The following is a 21,926-nucleotide window of genomic DNA, read 5'->3' as shown; positions in this document are numbered from 1 at the left end:
TTACTCCACTGTAGTGACATTGACCAAAAATTGCGTGCGTTAAAAGAATTAATATTGGTAACCATACAAAATACATGTACATGCCTGTTAATCATTGATCCACTCCAAAAATCACTGGTTCGTTATGAAAGATAACTCTAATCACACACATTTTAAAATAGATTGTTAACCTTAGCCTTGTAGCTAGCCTTGTATACACCAACTGGTTGTACTTACATAAATATATTTATACACACCAACGATGCAATGAGGTAGTGCCACGGAGCTCCTATAATATTGACATGAAATCCTTTATGTAACTCAAAATAGTCAGTAAACTGTAGAACAAATTCCGCAAGTTTCCCCGGAATATTCATTTTATCGGCGAGTTATTTGTTAATAATAAATACCCCTATTTCGACTTTTAAGAAATATATAGCTGAAAGTTTTTTGCGAGTATATATACTTTTGATGTATATTGAGTAACTTTCCGGAGATTCTTTGTGCCTTTAATTACGATTTTCTTTTTTACTTTCCCATTCAACCAATCACAATTCGCGTAACATAACAGCACCGCCATATTTGAATGGATAGAAAACAATTTCATGAGTTTTACTTGGCACGAGGATGATCGAAATATGTCAAAAAACTATGTAATGTGTAATGAGGAAGTAAAGCAGTAATAGAGTTGTAATGAGAATCTGAACATCTCGACCTCATACTCTTCAAGTATTCAAGGAAGCGATACAGGTGAAACACAAAATAGGAACTAAGTTTACTAAAGCATTTCACTTTCTTATTTTACAATTCAACATATCTGTTTCATAGCAATACTCAGGGTTCCAACTTCGACTGAATACCTTAGGGGCCAAGTGGGCCCCTGCATAAGAAATCATTTTAGCCCACAAGAAATTTTAGTAGCCCACACTGACATGTATATGAAATTGAATATGATTTTTTTAAAAGAAAAAGAAACATCAGATCACATTGCAATTTATTTAAAAAAAATTAAAATATCAATATTCAAATTCTGTTTCCATTTCCACAATTCTTTCAAACACCTCTCTATCTCTCTAATTTCCACTTGCATTTCGTCAACCAGTAGCAAAAATATCAGCATTCATGGACTTATATAATGATCTTCGCGGCGTCTGACTTTTAACACATGCTTTTTCAAACTTTTTATGCGATTTCAAAATTTCTCAGCTTTACAATGCTGTCGAGTTTATAACTCGGGCAAGCTGTCATAACGATTGGACCTTTCGTGTCATGTTTTGTACACACAGCACATGTTCATGTCTAATTTCGGCTTGACTGAATATTTGGACTGACGCCTAGGCGTCAGTCCAAATATTCAGCCAAGCCGAGATTAGTTCATGTCATCCCCATTTCGCCCTCCTCGTCACAGGGTTGGCAAAAAAGTGGTCAATATGAGTATTGACCAGGCCGGTGGTCAATACTGGTCAATTGAAGATTATTTTGTCATTATAGTCTGTGTTATTTATTTTAAATGTTTTAAGTGACCATTATGGTAAATACTGTAATTCATAACATGCACTATCAGTTTATAATATACTTATAAGTCATAATATTAAATAAATAATGTACAAATGACTCTGTTGAATTAGGGAAGATGTAAAAGTTTCTGTTCAAATTCCTTAGTTTAATAAGAACTACCTATATAAATATTGTTTCATCAATCTTCATTTTAACTGTTGAATAAATATTTGAGGGTGTGTGTTGGTGATGTTTTCATAACAATAACAGTCACACTGGTCATCTCTGGTCCCAGCCTATGCTTATTAACACCTGTCAACTCTGCTTCCTGTGCTCAGGTAATGTCCAGCTACCTTTTATTCTTAATCTGTCCAGGTACATGTAGTGAAAGGTCTGTCTCCAATCGTCAAGCTATGCTATAGAACTGTGACCCTCTGGTTGGTACTGAAGATATTTCGGTCAGTTTCAGCAAACCAAATATTTTAAACTTATGAAATTACATTTGATTATTAATCAACAATTGATCCAAATAATGAAAAGACTTAATTTATCTTTATCTTTGCAAGAAATGTACAAAATAGGAAAATGGACAGTTTAAATCACAATTAACCATTACTGACCAGAATTGACCTCTTGGGGCGTATTGACCGGGACGGTTAAAACCGGCGGCGGTTTTGACCGCCCAACCCTGCTCCTCGAGCCATATTCTCCCCTTCTTTCCACTTCGGTAAAAACAGACACTTTCTTTTCGTTTGAAGTAACCCTTGCATTGTTCAATTTCTTCTGGTTTACGTTCTGGAAGGTTTGATACCCCCAGGAATGTCTCGCCAATTGACAAAATTTCAACCATATCAACGTTACCAGTTGAAATTTGAAAAGATCCATTAGAGTTTTTAATGATGCTTTTTTCCTTTACATTCTCTTGGTATCCTTCCTAACATTGTTACTGTCACTACAAAATCCTGTCTTGTCCATTACCTGTATTCCGGTCAGTTTTCAACAGCATTTTCAAAACCATAAATACTTTTTTCAAACGTAACTGTTGTGTTTTACAAGTTAATCAATTTACTTCATTTTTTCATCCCATGTTGATGATACAATAAATTGATGAAAACCTGATGATGCATCTTTATAACCAGCATTTTTGCTTTTGCACCATCATGAAATTGAAAGATGCCATAAAAATTTTGGAAATTGATTGAAAGATAAGATTTCATTATTTTTTTATTAGTTAAATGTAACATAATATGGATATACGATCTGACCGTTGGACTGAGCGAAGCTTGAAATGGTCATTGACATTCATAATTAGATTAGGTACGGTAAATTAAAATACACTTTAAATTATATATTATTTATGAAATTCACCTTGCGCTAAATGCCCAGTAGCATCTAAATATGAAAGGGGGGATATATAAGGATAACCATAGGATCCGCCTATTCATTTATTGTGTAGAATATAACGCCAGCCAATGTAAACAGTGCATTGTGATGTCACATTTAGCCACAACTTTTTTCTCTCTTTCAAATCAAACAATTATAAACAACAACAATCCATCCCGTTCGAAATTTAAAAGACAGTTAAAACTAAACAAAATTAGCCAACAAATTTAAAGTAGTAAGAAATTCAGAGTAAATATATCGTATAATTTGTACTCGTTCATCTATTTAGTCGTATTACTGTTTTTCTATCTGATGATTGACTAAAACCTGTAACAATAATAATTATACCATTCGTTCTTAACAAACCAATTTAAGTGTTTGAATTACTAACTGCACGTCCGTCTTGTATTTTTGGCATTCAAAATTAAAACACGAATAACTGTAGAAGCAACTACTGAACAAAATAAAAGGGCAGCGCCCATATGGATCACAACATTTTCAGAGAACGTATGTAGAGATTATTCATCTGCTGATTTTCTCATTTTTTCTTATACATACGTATTACCTTTAGAGCCTTGCTTCGCGGACGGGCCTTTGTAAAAATAAGAGAAATCTAATTTTCTAAAAAATTGTGGTAAATGATTAATTTTATTTTCACATTTTCATAAAGAGAAAGTTTATGTAACTTTTTACCAAGAGATTTGTATGCAAATTATATGACTTCATTTAAAACTATTTTGATAAAACATGATTTTCTCATAGAGGTGAAATAAATCGAGCAGTAAACCAAATTTTGTAATCTAATCCTATAGTGGATTATGTTTGTTTAATAAAATTTTCAATATGACACCATATTAAAAAGAAAACTTACCATCCATTTATTAGATATGAAAAATTATTGTTATTACATTGATATCTTTATCTTGTTGGGATCCGGGTTAGATTAGGTCCTCAGTACCCCTTTTTGTTGGGCGTTCCTTCAGATGAGACTGCAAAAACCAAGGTTCTGTGTCACAGTAGGTGTGGCACAATAAAGATCCCTCCCTGCTCAAAGGCCATAAGCATCGAGCATAGGCCGAAAATTTTCAGCCCTTCACCAGTGGTGGTTACGTCTCCATATGAGTGAAATATTCTCAAGAGGGACATTACTTAAACAATATTCAATCAATCAATCATTGATATCTTAAGTTTTAATATTCAATTAGATTGACCCATGCTTCAAGTAGTAGAAACACTGGTATTGGGATGTTTAGGAAGTTTGTTGGATGATGCAGTTCCCTATGAATACTCCATCATTCACACTTTGATGTTAACAATCAGAATTACATGCATACTGAGAATAACCTGAAAAATCTAGTCCGCTGACTGAATTACAAACTCTTGAATGTTATTTTCAGGAAAGATGAGTCGAAGTAAGAACAACACCATTAAGACCTATGGTCGACACAGACAAAGAGTAATAACTGCAGACATTTGGATTCGGGATGAGGAGAAGCAAGCAGACTTTGGAACTGGGCTGTTCAGTAGCAGTGATAATGGCAGTTTGGATTCCTCAGATCAGAACTCGACAAACAATAGCCTGTTTGCTGGACAAGTAACTAGAAGGTTGTATAACCATCTCTCTGATATATTGAATAGATAAATTCAATTAGATTTAGATGACTTGCACATTGTTAAAAGAGCTCTTCCTTTTTTCAATGCAGGGTTTGACACTAAGGCACGTCCGACCGACCGAGTACTAAATGATAGGTCCGGTCGGGTACAATGTCGATTTACTAGTCCGACTGGTCGTGTTGAAAAAATAAACAAGAAACTTTAAAGCATAAGATGTTTTTCTCTTAACTGTAAAGAGTTTGTGAGCAATTTTGCATCGCGTGATGAGATTATCGAGCTATTTTTAGTTCTAATAATAAGTCGCAGTTGGGAGTGATGTTTTACAACATCTACTTGATGATGTGTGTAAAGTTATGTTTCAGATAGATATTAATTGAATTCATTTTCATTTTTTAAAAAACACAGTTTTTCTGAAATAAATAGAAGAAAATATGTTTATCAAATCAATAAATTAAATTATAAACATCCATTTTGTGGTGTTGACATATGCGGGAATGTCTCTATTCTATACTCAAATACGACTTCTCATCCTCAGGAAAGATGTCCCAAGAAAAAAAAGGAAAAGGTTGGGAAGAAACAAAGCGGGCTTATGAAATAGAAATTTAAAAAACCGGTTGAGGTCATTTTATTCTTAATGGACTAAAGAATTTTCGTACCGGGTAGAACTTAAAGAAACAGAAAATGTTTTTGAAAAGCATCAAATTGAATGACGAGACTGAAGACTTTTTTTCAAAATTTAATTACAGTTTAATGTAAAGTTGGTCAGGGCTTGTGGATGTAAGGTCAGGTCTATTAAAAATCATTTGAAGTAGCCTGACTGGTCTAGTGCTCGAAAAAGTAAATGTCACACCCTGCAATGTAACCTTAAGTTTTTCTCATTTCTAACAAAACTGTAAATATTCAATGCTATCAAACATTTTCTTTGTAAGAGTTTGCTCTAGTTTTTATATTACCTGCTTATGGGGCAACATATAACAGGATAAAAATATGTCTGTTGTTTTCATTCTCTGAACGTTTCCCTGAATATTTATGGTGATTTTATATGGAGAATAGTGATGTACAATGACTGACCCCAGCTTTACCAAGCAAAGGGAAATAACTCTTCAAAATGTGCTGGATTTTAAGTCTGTTACTATACTTCAGATTTTAGGGTCAGAAGTATCAGATACTGGTATAGAGAAACCACTTTTATGTTTTATGTCTGTAGTAGTTACCATAGTAACTGTTTATAGATTGTAGACACTAATTAAAAAAAGCAGCGGGGGAAAAAAATCAATTGATTTATCATCAACAACCTATTATGAAAATATTAGATTTCATATCTAGATAAATTTTTGTCTGATCTGTATGTAGCTCGAAGAAAACCATGAGAGGAAAGAACAAGGAGAATGCTGGGAAGGTACACAACAGGCGAGTGCTGAGGAAAAGACTTGCATCTGATGGGGTAAGTGAGTGAAGAGATATAGAATTTCAAACTGTCATATCAAGTGGCAGTCAAGTCTGAGCCTTTCTATTTATATCTTTAAAGATGGTGTATTCATGTAACTGAGTCTAATTTCCTTTGTGCGTGCACATTTCCTGTTTTCCAACCTACTGTCAAAAAATCATAAAATTTCTGGGGGAGAAAATACACTATGACTTCTGTAAAAACAAAATAGGCCTCACATTTTTTATGACTAGATGAAGTAATTCTTATATTTGTTATGCACCATTTGTAGGAGAAGTAACACAAATTTAGACCTATTAAATATACAGCATTAGTGATTTTCATGCAATAGAATCAAAACATGTCATTTAATGCAGTGGGCAGATACTTACTCAGCACTGAATCTCTAGAACATATTGAATTACTAGGTATATCGCCATACAAGCAGGAACATTTTTCAGCGCGGATGATTTGGAAATATGGGATTGAAATTCCAATAAATTTCTAAGTTGATTTTCAATCCTCTTAGATTTTACACTTATAGCGAGCTCGCTCCAATGATTACACATATGAGTCACGTGATTTGCTCTTCATCAGTTGAAAAAAGATGAGTGTCACCCATAATGCTTCCGAAAAAATGTTGCCGTCACTGCAGTATACCTCATTGACAAACCCGTAATTAAAATAATTAGATTGTTTAGAAAGTACCATAAACGTTTTTAAATTCCAGACAAGCTTTCTCATAGCTTCAAACATTTTGTTTTTGCTTGGTTCGAGAGAAGAAGAAGAAGAAAAAATTGCAGCTAATAGGACGTCACAATTTGTGACTGTTTACATCAAGCGCGTTATATTTCCCGCGTTAAACGAAGAGGCAGATAAAAGTCGTGTTGCAAGATGTTAATGGGCTTTGCTCGTCTCAACGGTCACACCGTACAACATATTAGTATTGATGAATTATGATGCTCAATTAATGGTAAATTTAAACATATTCCAACAGAAAGTAGTACATATGTAGGAGGTCTATAATAGATTACATGTGTATTACCAAAGGCAACATTGTTTCTTTATTTAGTTCAATTTCAACCCATCTAGCTAATTACATCACATAGAGTGAGTAATGAGTCTGCGAAAACTGCAGTTTCTAAAATGAATTTCAATCCACTTTTAACTATGTTTATCTGGTTAGTGTTTTCCTCAATGATGCATGGTCAGTGTTCGAAATTAACCATATACCGATAGACCGAGTCTTATGTCAAATGACACTGGTCTATGCCAATTGTAAATGAGATAGACCAAATTGTCTTTGCCAATTTTCTAGGTTTAAAGTTATCCCAGAAGTCGATATCTGACAAACATTAAGAGAAGGAGGACATTGTTTTGGAATGGAAAGCAAATATGCTTTTTAAGTACATTAGAAGTAATTAAAATAACATGCTTAAAGTTGTGTTATCTTTTTTTCAATGTTGCAGTGTATACCAATTCGATGAGGTCTATGTCATCTTGTTTTGGCATAGACCTGTGGCCTATACCAAGTTTTAAACCAATTTCGAACACTGCATGCTGATTCTGAGCTGCATTGCAATTTGCAAAAGAGGTTGTTATTGCTTATTTAGTCCACTCTGCTTTTATGAATGGAGAAAGGCTTTTTAGGTTACATGGCTTTTTAGTTTGGTTCATTGGTTGTTACAAAGATGTAGGTCTCACATTTTGATGGTGGACATATTCAAAGTATTTTAAGAGGTCAACTTTTAATTTACAGGATAGTTGCTCCAGCACGGGTAGTGACAGTCTGTTTCGATCGAGTCGTCCCAGGAGGGCCCTGAAAGATAGGAACTACAATGAACAGGTCTCAGAAAAATGCGGATATGGAGGAAAACGGAAAAGAGTTCCAAAAACTGTCCAGACTTGTCAGAAATCAGACTCGCTTTCTTCTGTTACAAATTTCAGTGAATTTGAGGACTATAGTCTCGTGATATCTGGATCTCCTGTACAGAATAGCAGCCCCCACACAAAAGGAGGAATATTTTCCCCACATCAGTTACGTAGTCAAAGTAAAATTGAAACTAGTACCCCTTGTGCCAAGCGGACTTGTTCTGCCAATGACATTAATAATTTATCAGTGATTGACCATGTGGAAGAAGACATTTCATTGTCTGCGACTGATAATTTGGAGCAAAGCTCATGTGCTGGGAAAAGTCTTCCACGAGTCTGTAATGTGTCAGAAGTCAGCACTACAAATAAATCAGTGTTTAGGAATTCAGAAGATGCGAGTCATACGAGCCCTGTAAACACATGCCTGGTACAGATGGAAAAGCTAAGACAGAGTGTATTATCCATGCATGTGTCTCATCGAAACTCAAAACAGTCAAATGCTGATTTCTCTGATAGCCTCTTCAGTAGCTTTGATGAGAAGAGTTCCTCCCGGTCGTGTGTGACTGCCGAGTCCAAATTAGAGTCTGAAGAAAACAATGAAAAGGATGCTGAAACTGAGGAGGAGAGTGAAGATGATGATTTAAGTAAGATTAGTGAAGAAGAAAACAATGAGGAGGAGGACAAAAATGTGACAAAGTTCATGCTTGTAAGTCCTGAAATTGACAACTTCTACTCTGCTCAGTCCTCGCTGTCATCCAGAGGAAGTCCTGATGTTTCTGTCAACAAAAGTCCTGATGTTTCTGTCAACAAAAGTCTCAATAAGTCTCACTTTGTAAGTGCTTTTAAAACCAGTGTGTAACCTTATCTATGTGTGGTAGTGGATATAAAATAATTGTTGTTGTATTACTAGTACACTGAGTAGATACACTGCAACACACAGGAAGTAAAATGTGAGTGATATTTTGTACAGAAATTCTTTATTTATCTACACACCTGGTTGTTTATCCGTTAGAATTGTTCATTTTTAGGAGATTCTGACGCCTCAGAGACAGCAGAGTGTCCCCACGGTCTTGCCCCGCTCTAGAGTGCTGGAGGTTTGTCAGCAGGAAGATATAGAGACATTCCAGTCCTGCATCACCAGCAGGTATTAAATTGTGACTTAGTCAAAATAATGATCTTTTTCAACATATCTCTCAGTCTCTGAAATCAGATTTATGGAAATTTTGATTCATATTCAACAGACTTTATATTTATCAAAACAATAGAAGATACTCGTGTTTTACACTTGTCGATATCATCATTGATTTTATCTGTCTACACATCCGTTAACTAATGTACATTTTATTTCTCAGTATGATGAGGCAGTGCAGAAAGGTTGGAGAAGGGGTGTATGGAGAGGTTTTCCGTACTAAAAGAGGACAGAACTCAGTTGCTCTCAAAGTGAGTCAGTGCTATAGCAAAGCATGGCTTATAGTAAATTTCATTACACTTGGTCTGAAAATAATGTCTGCTTGTTCAGAATTTTTGGGAATAATTTTGATGTTTCAAAATTAATTTTGAATTAAGCTTCAATTTCTTTTACAAATATCAACAAGAAAAGCTTGAAATGGACAAATGCAAGTGTTATGCATAGACATGTTTATAGAAATGAAGTTTCGTATAGTTACTGTTTATTCCATAGTACGTATGATATATCGTAAAAGACTCGTATGTACGTAATTAACGTAAAAGCACATTGAACAAAAATTTACGTTTCGTCTGTTAACATGGTTAATCAAGAGTTCTTAGTACTTGTATTTTAGCAACAGAAAATTAAAAGTGATGCCTCTCACAAAATTACGTGATAATAAATTCCTCACGTACAGCATATTCAGGAATCTATAGTAATTAACATGAAAAGTTATTTTCATCCTGTAATCATAAATGCTGGGGCATATACATGTAGTTTTTGGTCTGTCCATCTGTCTACTTTGACTTTTGCTGTAAATTTTGAATGGATCTTGATAGGGCTTTTATATTTCAATGTGTATTTCTTGTGACACGTCCTTTATTTTGAAACCAAAACTTTTGACCTCTTGATCTTGGGGTTTGGCCTACTTTTGAAAAACTTGGAACTCTGACCATTATCAATGTTGCTGCAATACAGGGGTATCAGTGTTTTCACGAACACATCTTGTCTGTTTTGTAGATCATTCCAGTTGAAGGGGATTTTGAAGTTAATGATGAGAAGCAGAAGACTTTTGAGGAGATATTGCCGGAAATTGTCATCTCTGTGTGGGTATTCTATAGAGCTACATTGTACGTTCCCACTATCACGATTTGCGGCACGATTGAAATCGTGGAATAATGGTGATCATATCAAATCTTGTCTAATCTTGGCGTCAGTCGTAACAATCGTGTAGATCATAGAAAAATTTTATGATTGTCAAAAAATTTCTATGATCAACATGATTAATTTTCAGTCATTACAATCGCGTAAGATCGTATTGCATCATAACAAAGTGCAATATATCACATTTAATCATGCTCCCAAATCGTGATTATCCCTGTGAATCTTTTACCAGGTAAACACCATGCTTTGTAGCGATGTCCCTCGATAGTTATAATATAAGCATACAGTAATGCTGCAAATGTCATGTTGTCATCAACCTCAACTTCTGTCATTTTCAGTGGTTGTGGGTTGTATTGTAAACTTTCTAGATGTTAAAAAAAAAAATTAAGTCAATGGTCAGTTGGGCTGTAAATATACCAGTGTGGGTCCAATCGTAGCTCAAACTGTGATCATCTTCAATCCTGATCGTGAAAGACATCGCGATCACAATTTTATCCTATCGCAACATAGTGCATCGGTTCATGATTAACGTATCGTAACATGCATGAACGTATCTGCATGTACATGATCATCCCTAATCGGGAGTATATATTCTTGGATGTGCTGAGAATGAAATTAGTAACATTATTAATTACCACCTTAAATATTATATATATTGTTGTAGATGTCAGAACAAAACACTTGTGTTAAATACATGTAGCTTTAAGCTAACTTTGTCAAACGTATACAATACAATATAGAATTGAAATTAGCTATAAGAAACAACTACATGTATATATTGAAATGTTTTTGAAAAAATGGAAGTTATTCGAGCAACTTAGAATACAATAATAAAATTTTATGAATTTGTATTGCTATATGTATAGATATTGTTAAGTACACAATTTAGTAATAACATGCAAAGATTGTCATTTTATGACTGTCCTATACCTTTAAACCTTGGCCTACTTTTTATACCCCCTGCAACAAGTTGGGGGGGGGGGGGGGGGGGTATACTGGAATCGGGTTGTCCGTCCGTCCGTCTGTAGACGCAATGGTTTCCGGGCTCTAAAGCATTATCCTTTCCACCTACTGTCACCATATCATATATATGGACTACCCATGGGATGAAGATGTTCCCTATCGATTTTAAGGTCAAAGGTCAAGCGCACTGGACATCGAAGTAGCAATATGGTTTCCGGGCTCTAAAGCGTTATCCTTTCCACCTACCGTCACCATATCATACATATGGACTACCCATGGGGTGAAGATGTTCCCTATCGATTTTGGGGTCAAAAGGTCAAAGGTCACGTGCACTGGACATTGAAGTAGCAATATGGTTTCCGGGCTCTAAAGCGTTATCCTTTCCACCTACAGTCACCATATCATACATATGGACTACCCATGAGATGAAGATGTTCCCTATCGATTTTGGGGTCAAAGGTCAAGCGCACTGGACATTGAAGTAGCAATATGGTTTCCGGGCTCTAAAGCGTTATCCTTTCCACCTACAGTCACCATATCATACATATGGACTACCCATGGGATGAAGATGTTCCCTATTGATTTTGGGGTCAAAAGGTCAAAGGTCACGTGCACTGGACATCGAAGTAGCAATATGGTTTCCATTTAAATTCTTTAACGGCTTTTTTCATCGCATGGAACACCCTTTGGAAGATTGGGGTAAGCGGGGGGTATTCTTAGTGAGCATTGCTCACAGTACCTCTTGTTGTATAAGGTTTATGTAGCCAGAGTATTATAACATTTTTTTTCATACTGTTCTTTATTTGTGAGTGCTTGTTGTATACGCATTGTTTTACATATTAATTACCCGGGTATCCCATATCCACTGGTTAGGTTGGAATGTAAAAATCCTAACCCGATATTAAAATGCCAATAAACAACATTTACTCACAAAAATCGGGAGTCCAGATTGTGATGATCTTTTGAGATTGAGGTCCAGTCGTGAACATGATCAGGACAATTTCATCAGAACGTATAGTTATGATCGTATCTGAATGGTGTTTAGATCGTGTTACCCACAAATTATCTATCGTGACCTTTCCGTATCAAAGCGCAACAATTCGAACAAGAACGTATTAACTTGCATTACCTTGTATCAAAACCCAAAATTCCAGAAAATTTCTGTGATCAGCTACAAATGTCAATCGTAGTGGATTGCATGACAATGGGAAGCAGGCATTATACATTGTAGATATTTCTGTGTGGGTATTCTATTATAAACATCCCTGTAGTATTAAGCAGTGAGATAGTTTGTTAGACAGTGTGTGTAGTCTTCAGTATGGTTTTTTTTTTTTAGTGAGTTGAGTTTGCTGAGAGATAATGAGCAATGCTACACCAAAAACTTTTGTGAAGTTCAAAGGTAAGAGTGCAAGTCAATTTATTTAAACATAGGGGTCTAAGTGTACAGTTATCTACATTATATGTTTTTCTTTATTCATTTAAACATAGGGGTCTAAGTGTACATTTATATCCATTATATGTTTTTCTTTATTCATTTAAACATAGGGGTCTAAGTGTACATTTATATACATTATATGTTTTTCTTTATTCATTTAAACATAGGGGTCTAAGTGTACATTTATATACATTATATGTTTTTCTTTATTCATTTAAACATAGGGGTCTAAGTGTACATTTATATACATTATATGTTTTTCTTTAATTACAAGGGGGAAAAAAATTATCATGATTTTGAATTGTTACTAGTCGATGAACTTGTTATAATATGATTAACAGATTAATTAAGATTTCACTCTGAAGTTAAAAAAAAAATTAAACAATATATTGGTAATTTTAATTTCAGCTACAATTTTAGCCATCTTTAACTATTTTTGTTTGTTTGATATACTCTGACCCACCCACACTTTTCTAGATGGGTAGTTATATTATATGGGGGGTTGGGGGTTGGGGTTAAATAAAAAACATTTATAAACGGCATACAAATGGCAAATTTATTGTTGTTTCTATTATACAGAACTCAGGGCAGCTAATACAGATAAACAGAGTATTATTGAAAGACCAAGTCAGTTCCAGATAGTGCCAATTTTGCTGTTAAATAAAACAAAGCATCTTTTGCTATTTTCTAAAAAAAAAAAAAATATCTTGTTTCAATCCCAAGGTTAGTGCCAGCTTTAATGTAGTTTGCTGTTAGATAAAAAATAATGCGTCAATGACCTGTTTTGGTCATTTATGCAGTATTCATAAAGAGAAAGTAACACATGGTGTAGAAGGTTTAAACAAATAATATTGAATGAAAAATATATTTTTTAAATATCATAGAAGAACGATTATGAATTGAAAATCAGTTTTCTACTCCCGATTACAAAACGATTTTCGATTATGATTTTAAACCAATTGCCCATCACTACTTTTAACAGATTTAATGGCTGACAATAACATGACAATAAATGCATTCTTTTAACACCTTCGGTCCTTGGGCTACACTTGGAATAATCTACATCTGTTTTCGATAACACATACTCTTTGTTGAATAGGTACACGTTCCCGACGTTATTGATAAATCCAACTTCAAAGTCATCAACTGCAAAGCAAGCGCGAATTCTCCGACAAATTCACATTTTGTTTTCTGTAATCTAGTGGCAGGTTTTTAGTGTCCGTCATTTCCACATTGTAAGAATATCTTCACATATCTCGTAGTAAGTCCTATTTACTGAGATCCCCTTTAAAATAATTTAACGAGAACCCTCTCTGTTGAAACGCTAAATTTTGGCATGCAAAAGTGATATTATCATTGCTGTAGATTAATGTTTGTAAATTTCAATAAACTGTCAGTCTAAAATAACATCTTAGAGAAATGATTTCCAAAGTTTGAAATCAGTGGTGACATTCTGTATTTTCCCAGAAATGATTAGGTAGGGGTGATTTTGATGGGCTGGTCAGAGTACATCAAACATGAATATTCATTGATGGCCTGACAGAACTTTTTACTCTAAAAAAAAAAAACCCTATAATTTATGGCTTGATTTTTTTTGTGTTAATTAAAATGTAAAGAATTGATTCTGTCTTTTGATTAACAAACTGAATTCAAATTTCTCATTGCTGTCTATCAACAGAACAGATATTCTGTTTGTTTTGCCTTATGTTGGAAGATACTAGGGGTCATATTGCTTTTGGTCTGTTTGTATTATTTGTCTCAATGTCTGCAGTTACATGTATGTATTTGGTGAAATGAAAGGTCAAAAGTCGTAGCTGTATGTTACATAAAGGTGAAAGGTCAAAAGTGGAAGCTGTATATTACCTAAAGGTAAAAAATTAAAGCTGTATATTTTATAAAGGTGAAAGCTGTATATTATATAAAGGTGAAAGGTCAATAGTAGAAGCTGTATATTACATAAAGGTGAATGGTCAGTCAGGGGTATAGCATTTTGTAAAGAGTTTTAAATTACATTTAATATTTATGATTCCATTGTAATGGAATGTTTTCTTCAGGGTTTCTTGTGTGAAGGGAAAATATCCGTCCAAGCTTCTGACCGAATGGAATACTTTTCATGAAGAGAAAGGTTCTGAAAATGATAATCCAGGTAAGACATGTTCTTTAAAGAACAGTCAAGTGATTATTACTACCTGAAGGTCAAACGTAAATTCAGTCAACCATAAAAAGTAAATGTGAATTTGATGTTAGGCCAGATAAAATAATATGTGTGGTTCTGGTTACACTCCCTTGAAAAATAGGGTAGGTAGGTATGGATTTTATTTTATTTTCTTAATTTATTATCTTTTTAATGATATATTTTAGATGGAAACACAATTTTCTTTTACTTTCACTTCTTTGAATGTACCATTTATATATAGTGTGATATGTATACCTATCAAAATTGGTAGTGATCACCCTAGTTTTGACAATTCTTATATATTTATTTCAAATAAAAAAAAAATACAGGGGAAAAAATCAGTGCATTTGCCAAAATCATGTTTTTGAACATGAAAGTAGGAAATGATATTTCAACTAGAGTACTGTTTTCAAGCCCTTCCAAGTTTTTTAATCTATCCAACTTTTTCAAAAATAAGGAGGGTAATCATTTACATGTAGTATATTCAAACAACCTGAAATTTGCAATTTTTTATGTAAGCACTCTTTTGTTCCAAGTCATTTTCTGTCTATCATTAGATGGCCTGTAATAAGTGTTTACAGCTTAGCATTTTAGCGGTATCTATATATTGGCTGTGAATGAACTTACAGTCAAGCTTTACCTGAAGGAAAACGGGTCAAAAACTATATGTATAGTGGTATATATTATGCAAAGAAAATCTTGGGAAAAAGTGTACGTTATAGTCAGCAAAATTCGGTAACTGATTTTGGAAATGGTAGAAAAAAGTTTAGGGTCGGGGTAAAAGCTAGGGACGGTGGGGTAACCAGAACCACACATATTTTTTTATCTGGCCTAATCAACAATTTTCATATTCGGACAAATCTGATGTAACCAGTAAAGTCCAGAGATCTTACAGTACTTGCATGTAATATAGAGCTGAAACAATACGCCCCCTTTTTATTTCTACATGTAACGTAAGGCTGAAACAATACGCCCCCTCTGCAGAGTTCCAACCCTCACGATTTTGGCGTAAGGCTTACGATTTTAGGGCCGAAAATACGCCTTACGATTTCACTGTACATATTCCGATTTTCGCTTATTTGACATTTCGAAATTTTTAGAGCTGTCCGTCATTGGTTTTTACTTTTATAATAAGCAAGCTATAGTCCTTACTACGTTTGTTTGCATAGTCTATATCTATATAGAGTCTCGATCATTTTAATGCTTTAAAATAAACAATATGGCAGCTGCTACTAAACGTAAAGCATGTGTTGATGGAAATAACAACAATACTCCCCCAAAGGAGAAAACTTAATAGAGCTAGAAATTCAAAGAACAATATACAAGTACACTGTAATCATCTATTCGTTTTAAAGTCAAAAAAGGGGAGTTTGTATACGTGTACAATCTGTTTGACAAACTAACATTTCTCACAGCGACGAAAACGACATAAAAAAAACTTGCCAGAATAAATGATTCAGTAACTAAAATTATATATATATAAAAATTTGCCAGAATAACTGACACAGTAACTGTAAAATTATATAATATACTAATGTAACAATATTTGTTACACAAGTTTCAGAAAGTAAAATCAATAAAAGATGTACCGTATATCAGGTTTTTTCCGCATCATATTTTTTCCGCGAATCAGAACCTAAAATAGTGTATTAAATTTACGCGAATCAAATTTTCACTATTTCAAAGTCATCGTGAAAATATAATTCACGATTATTTAAACTTATAAAAGAAACCAGCTTATGAAAGTATAATCTTGATTTTTAATGCAAAAAAATCACACAGTGAAACGATTTACACGATTTCTGAGTTACTGATCTCACAACGATTTTGCACTTTTCTTTACATTCAAGTAAATAAGTGACTCACTGCTGTATGTGACCGTAATAATCCACCCCAAGGCGTTACCCTATATATTGTACATGTATTAAACGACCACCTGTCTAACGCAACCAACGACAGTGATTTTTACAACATTTTCGTGTGATTTCATGAAATTTTATCTTTATTCAACGACTGTACATTTTTCGATTATAACGCGATTCCTACTTTCGATTTCAGTCGAGTATGACTATTCTGGGAAATATCGTCCCTAACACTTTCGTTTTAAAAAGGCACGGGTAATAGTTCGGCTGTGATCTTGTTTAGTTGACACACTGACTCAATTATTATACCCAAGCTATCAACTGGTTAGCGTATAATCAACACAGGGTCGGATGAGGTTAATTAACAAAACCTGAGTTATTGTTTATTTAATAAAATCAGGAATCGGGGAATCAAGGCCGTTGTTTTCATAGTTGTGAATTTTCGACACAGTTTGAGATGTGCGGGGTAGATCGGCCGTATAACTTTATCATAAAAGCAAACTTTGTTTCAAATTTACGTGGATTTATTTTCCGCGATTCGGAAATCGTCGCGTACAAAGCGGAAATTGGATACACGCGGAAAAAACCTGATATACGGTATTTGATCTTTTGCAGTTGTAAAATGTATAACAATTAGTATGTCTAAATTCATTAAATTTGGAATTGAAATGTGCCTCAAATTGCTCAGGTTACATGTTTATTCATAAAAAAAAATCTCCAGCGGCAGGGGGTCTAGGTGGCCCCCTGACCCCCACCTTACTATTTTCCATTTTATAATGTTGGCAGCTCTGCCTTTGTATTTCTACATGTAATGTAGGCCTGAAACAATACGCCCCTTTGTACTTCTACATGTAACATAGGGCTGAAACAATACGCTCCCTTGGTATTTCTACATGTAATGTAGGTCTGAAACAATACGCCCCTTTGTACATGTACTTCCAAATGTAATGTAGGGCTGAAACAATAAGCCCCCTTATACATGTACTTCTATATGTAACATAGGGCTGAAACAATACGCCCCTTTGTACTTCTACATGTAACGTAGGGCTGAAACAATACGCCCCTTTGTACATGTACTTCCAAATGTAATGTAGGGCTGAAACAATAAGCCCCCTTATACATGTACTTCTATATGTAACATAGGGCTGAAACAATACGCCCCTTTGTACTTCTGCATGTAATGTAGGACTGAAACAATACGCCCCTTTGTACTTCTGCATGTAATGTAGGGCTGAAACAATACGCCCCTTTGTACTTCTGCATGTAATGTAGGGCTGAAACAATAAACCCCCTTTGTACTTCTACTTGTAACTGTGATATTTAAACTGGTTAGGTGGGTTTTTTTTAAAAAGACAAATTGCAAAATTAAACATGAAATGTTTAAATACTTGTTCTCAGAACAACATGCCATGTTATTTAGTGTATGGAAAATTTTGTTCTGATTGCAGTAATGTTTAAGGAGAATCAACTATTCATCATGTTTGAGTTTGCTGATGGAGGGAAAGACTTGGAATCTGCTCAGGTGGGAACTTTACTACTAAACACCAACATACAAATTAACACTGATCTTCAGAAACTGAGTAGAGTTAAAGCATGTAATCAGGCATTGAAGTTAGTTAATCCAAGCCTGTAAAGTATCCAGGCTACTTGTTGTCACGAGTTACTTATATTGGCTAGCACATTGTACTCTTTGATCAATCTAATTAAAATTAGATGTTAGATCCACTCGCGTACTCGCATACATAACATATGTATGCGAGTACGCGAGTGGATCTAACATCTAATTTTAATTAGATTGCTCTTTGATAGGATTCCAATTTTAGGCATTTCTATGAAGAGTGCTTGAATTTGGAAAACAAAAGTGAAGAAAGTGCATACTTTAAGGTGAAAATTTTTTATTCAAAAAGCTTGAAAATTTCTGTTGTATGCACTAAAGTGTATCAAGTTTCTTAAAAGGTACTGAATGGATGATTTTATCAAAATTATATAAAAACTCTAATGTGGGATAAATAATTTACGTGAAATAGTTTTAATCAAAGATTTGTACAGTATATCTTTTCAATTTGTTATCGAAAGAAACTGAATTTATTGAGTAGCAGGTGGAAAAAATTCTAGTAAAGTTCTTGAAAATGTCTGGTTAAGTGCTTGAAATACAGCTGTCATGGAGTATATGAACCATGACTGTACACTTATCAATCAAATATTAAATGAAATGTATTGAACAAAATGCTACTGTCACCCTTTTCAAGCGTTAACAAGTGTTAAGAGTACAATAAATGCAATACGTCTTGGGGTATTTCTGATGTGAGATTATTTTTTTTTCAGTTCAACAATATATTTGAGGCCAAGAGTGTGTTTGAACAAGTGACATTTTCCCTGGCAGTTGCAGAGGAAGCTCTTCAATTTGAGCACCGAGATCTTCACTGGGGAAATGTATTGGTCAAGAAAACAGATGTTAAAGTTGTTGACTATGTCGTGCTGGGACAGTCCTTTCAGGTGGAGTCTCATGGAGTACAAGTCAGCATTATAGATTTCACCTTGTCGCGGCTTGATAAAGGTACACCAGTATAAGTATGGACAGATTATAAAACATCCACAATATGAATGGTTTTTCATGCAATGAATAATGCTGTAAACGAGGCCAGGTATTAATTCCTGTATCAGAAATATCCATCAATTTTGCAAGCATCCCTTTTAAATGAGGGGACCCTTATATTGTGTCCTTCAATGTTCGCTAGGCATTTTTCTTGTTTGTATTTGGGCGTGGATCTAGAAATTTTTTCAGGGGGGTCTACCATTTTGGTTTGCAAAGGAGGGAGGATCCACCTTCAAAATTATTTTTACTTTATTTTTGCAAAATTTCTGAAGGGGGGGGGGGGGGGAGCAGTGATTCAGATTGGGGTCGGCAAATGGCCGATAAATATTGAAAATGGCCGACTAAAATTCTTCAGAAAGGCCAACATGGCCTATGAAATTTTAGTTATTTGGTCAGTATGATCGATTGTTTTTTTTTTTTTTGTTAGCGTTTATCGGCCACGGGAAAATAACTGCTATCGGTCTTGGTTTGTTATAATACAAGTACTCAATCGATCACCGGAACCCCTCCCCTTCTCTCTCTCTCTCTCTCTCTCTCTCTAGATCTGCCACTAGTACTGAATTTCACTTGATAAGTTCAATAAACTAGAAACGTTAATTGAAAGAGTTAAAAGGATTGGTAAATGTTTGTATACAACCTTCTTTGTATGTTGATATCTAGATTAAATGTTTGCTGAAGACTATCTTTTAATTATATGGTCTTAGTTTAACCTTGTTTTATAGATAGCTAAGACTTTTGATTATATGTTCTGAGTTTAACCTTGTTTTATAGATAGCTAAAACTTTTAATTATGTGTTCTGAGTTTAACCTTGCTTTATAGAAGGCTAAGACTCCTATAATTATATGTTCTGAGTTTAACTTTGCTTTATAGAAGGCTGAGACTCCTATTATTATACATGTATGTTCTTAGATTAACCTTGTTTTATAGATGGCTGCATCACCTACTCTGATCTGTCTAAGGATGAGACACTGTTTGAAGGAACTGGTGATTATCAGTTTGACATCTATCGGAAAATGAAGGAGCTCAATCAGTAAGTCCTTACTCATTTTAACAAAGCGGTAGATCAGAGTTGAAGCATTTTGAGTATGGCACAGAGCATTTTCAAAACAGTTACATTATTAATTGTTTCTCCTTCTTTCTCTCTAGAAATGATTGGAAGGTGTTCCGTCCCCAGACCAATGTATTCTGGCTACATTATTTAGCCGACAAACTCATCCGAGGAAAACGGTACAAAAGAAATACCAAAATGGACCAAGGTCTGCTGCGAGACTTCCGAAATTTTTCCAAGGAAATGTTGAATTACTCAAGTGCTTGTGATATGCTAGTCTCGTCTGATTTCTTTTCTTCATGACTGACAGAGAAAACATTTTAAATGGCAGCAGTAGTTTTAATTATATTCAGTCTTGGTGCATTTGTACCCATTAGTGTTTTATTTCCAGTATCTCTTCAATGAACATATAATCCCAATAAACTCAACTGAAATGTACGAAATTAATTGTACCACAGATCTTTGACTTTGAGTAGAATTTACCAAACACTGCAGGACAAATGACATGTTTCACATGCGAGACTTTTTATCTTGTACATAAGTTTTGATTGTATTCAGTATCACAGCATGTTTTCATCTTTAAAAATTGGTTTGATGTATGGAAACGTGATATTGGATTTGTGTGTAATTTATTTTTTCATGTCATATTAAAAATTTTCAAATATCAACATGAACAGAGAAATTTAAGATGTGACCATAAATGATTCATAGATGATGTCTGATTAAACCATTACTTGTAAATAGACTGTTTTCTGTAATACCAATTTATACCGACTGAGGGGATATTAAAAAGTTGGTGGACTATTGTCATGAAATTAAAACGGTGTAAATGAAATTGTTCTGACCAGAAATAGACAAAATTTGGACAGGTGTAGAACCTATCAGGAAAATGAATATCTCCCTAATTTAGTTTCATATCATGAAGCAAGTACTAAAACACTGCAAGCTCTGGTCATATTGTGACGGACACAAACTTCGGACACATCAGAATTTGTCCCGTCATATTGTGACGTCCACAAACATAAGTTGCATCTGAGCCCCTTGATTACAGTTTGTGTATGGCGTGTACACTACATACAAGTCTTACAAAAGGCCTGTCTATATTGGCTTGCAATGGGCACTTATACTGGACATCTATATGTACATGTACATTGTATATCATTATTTTTCAAGCCTTTCCAGTTGAAATTTTTCAAAATAAATTCAAATTTAGAAAGGGTTTAGAAAGACTATAATTTGTGACAGAAGGATTTTTTTCTAATAAAGAAGCTATAAATCTGCATAATTTTATCATTTCTATTTCATTCTAATATATCTCCATATTTATATCCAATTTTTTAATTTGTAATTCATGATACAAAGAGTTGGAGACCAGAAATTTTATTTAAATGTAGTAAACGCTTCTTGACAACTATCATTCTAATTCCTTTCAATTTTGGTATGAAACATCTTTTTAACAAGGAGGACAACTTTTAAATTTCAGGACTCCTGCGGCCTGAGGGGCAGATCAAAAACTGGCAAAATTGACAATTTTTTAAAAATCTTCTTTACAACTGCATATCTATAAGAAAAAATGCATAGTGATATAGAGCAGAAAGGCTTCTATCAAAATTGTAAATTTCATGATCTCTGGGGTAGAGATTCTGATTTCAGGGTGGTGCCAAACTTGGTACAGTATATGTGCCATACATGTAAATGATATCTGCTTTAATGCTATCGATACTAAATTAAAACTAAATGGA

At 34.3% G+C, this 21,926-nt stretch overlaps 2 protein-coding genes across 4 annotated transcripts in view; one reads left to right on the top strand and one right to left on the bottom strand.

The window, feature by feature from the left end:
• LOC125658427 (C-factor-like) overlaps nt 1-323 on the bottom strand; it is a 3,493-nt gene extending 3,170 nt beyond the window's left edge. Inside the window, exon 1 of the mRNA XM_048889695.2 lies at nt 217-323. The gene's annotated coding sequence lies outside the window, so the exon portion shown is untranslated. The remainder of the gene's footprint in view (nt 1-216) is intronic.
• Nucleotides 324-531: 208 nt separating this feature from the next.
• Nucleotides 532-20,929, top strand: LOC125659874 (serine/threonine-protein kinase haspin-like). Of its 3 annotated transcripts, XM_048891666.2 has the most exons (14): nt 532-729; nt 4,257-4,464; nt 5,827-5,917; nt 7,659-8,603; nt 8,800-8,915; nt 9,124-9,211; nt 9,960-10,045; nt 12,403-12,465; nt 14,556-14,647; nt 17,988-18,061; nt 18,349-18,423; nt 18,865-19,096; nt 20,064-20,166; nt 20,283-20,929. In XM_048891666.2, exons 2-14 carry the CDS (start codon nt 4,262-4,264, stop codon nt 20,485-20,487), a joined length of 2,373 nt encoding a protein of 790 aa, XP_048747623.2. In that variant the 5' UTR covers nt 532-729; nt 4,257-4,261; the 3' UTR covers nt 20,488-20,929. The 3 variants fall into 3 exon arrangements, with proteins under 3 accessions (XP_048747623.2, XP_048747624.2, XP_048747625.2); XM_048891667.2 differs by lacking the exon at nt 18,349-18,423; XM_048891668.2 differs by lacking the exons at nt 18,349-18,423; nt 20,283-20,929 and having other exon boundaries at nt 18,923-19,096.
• Nucleotides 20,930-21,926: the final 997 nt, after the last annotated feature.

The sequence above is a fragment of the Ostrea edulis genome, chromosome 9 (genome assembly GCF_947568905.1).
Source record: "Ostrea edulis chromosome 9, xbOstEdul1.1, whole genome shotgun sequence".
NCBI classification, from domain to species: domain Eukaryota; kingdom Metazoa; phylum Mollusca; class Bivalvia; order Ostreida; family Ostreidae; genus Ostrea; species Ostrea edulis.
Note: the sequence above shows the minus strand (reverse complement) of the source record. Positions and strands in the feature narration are given on the sequence as shown.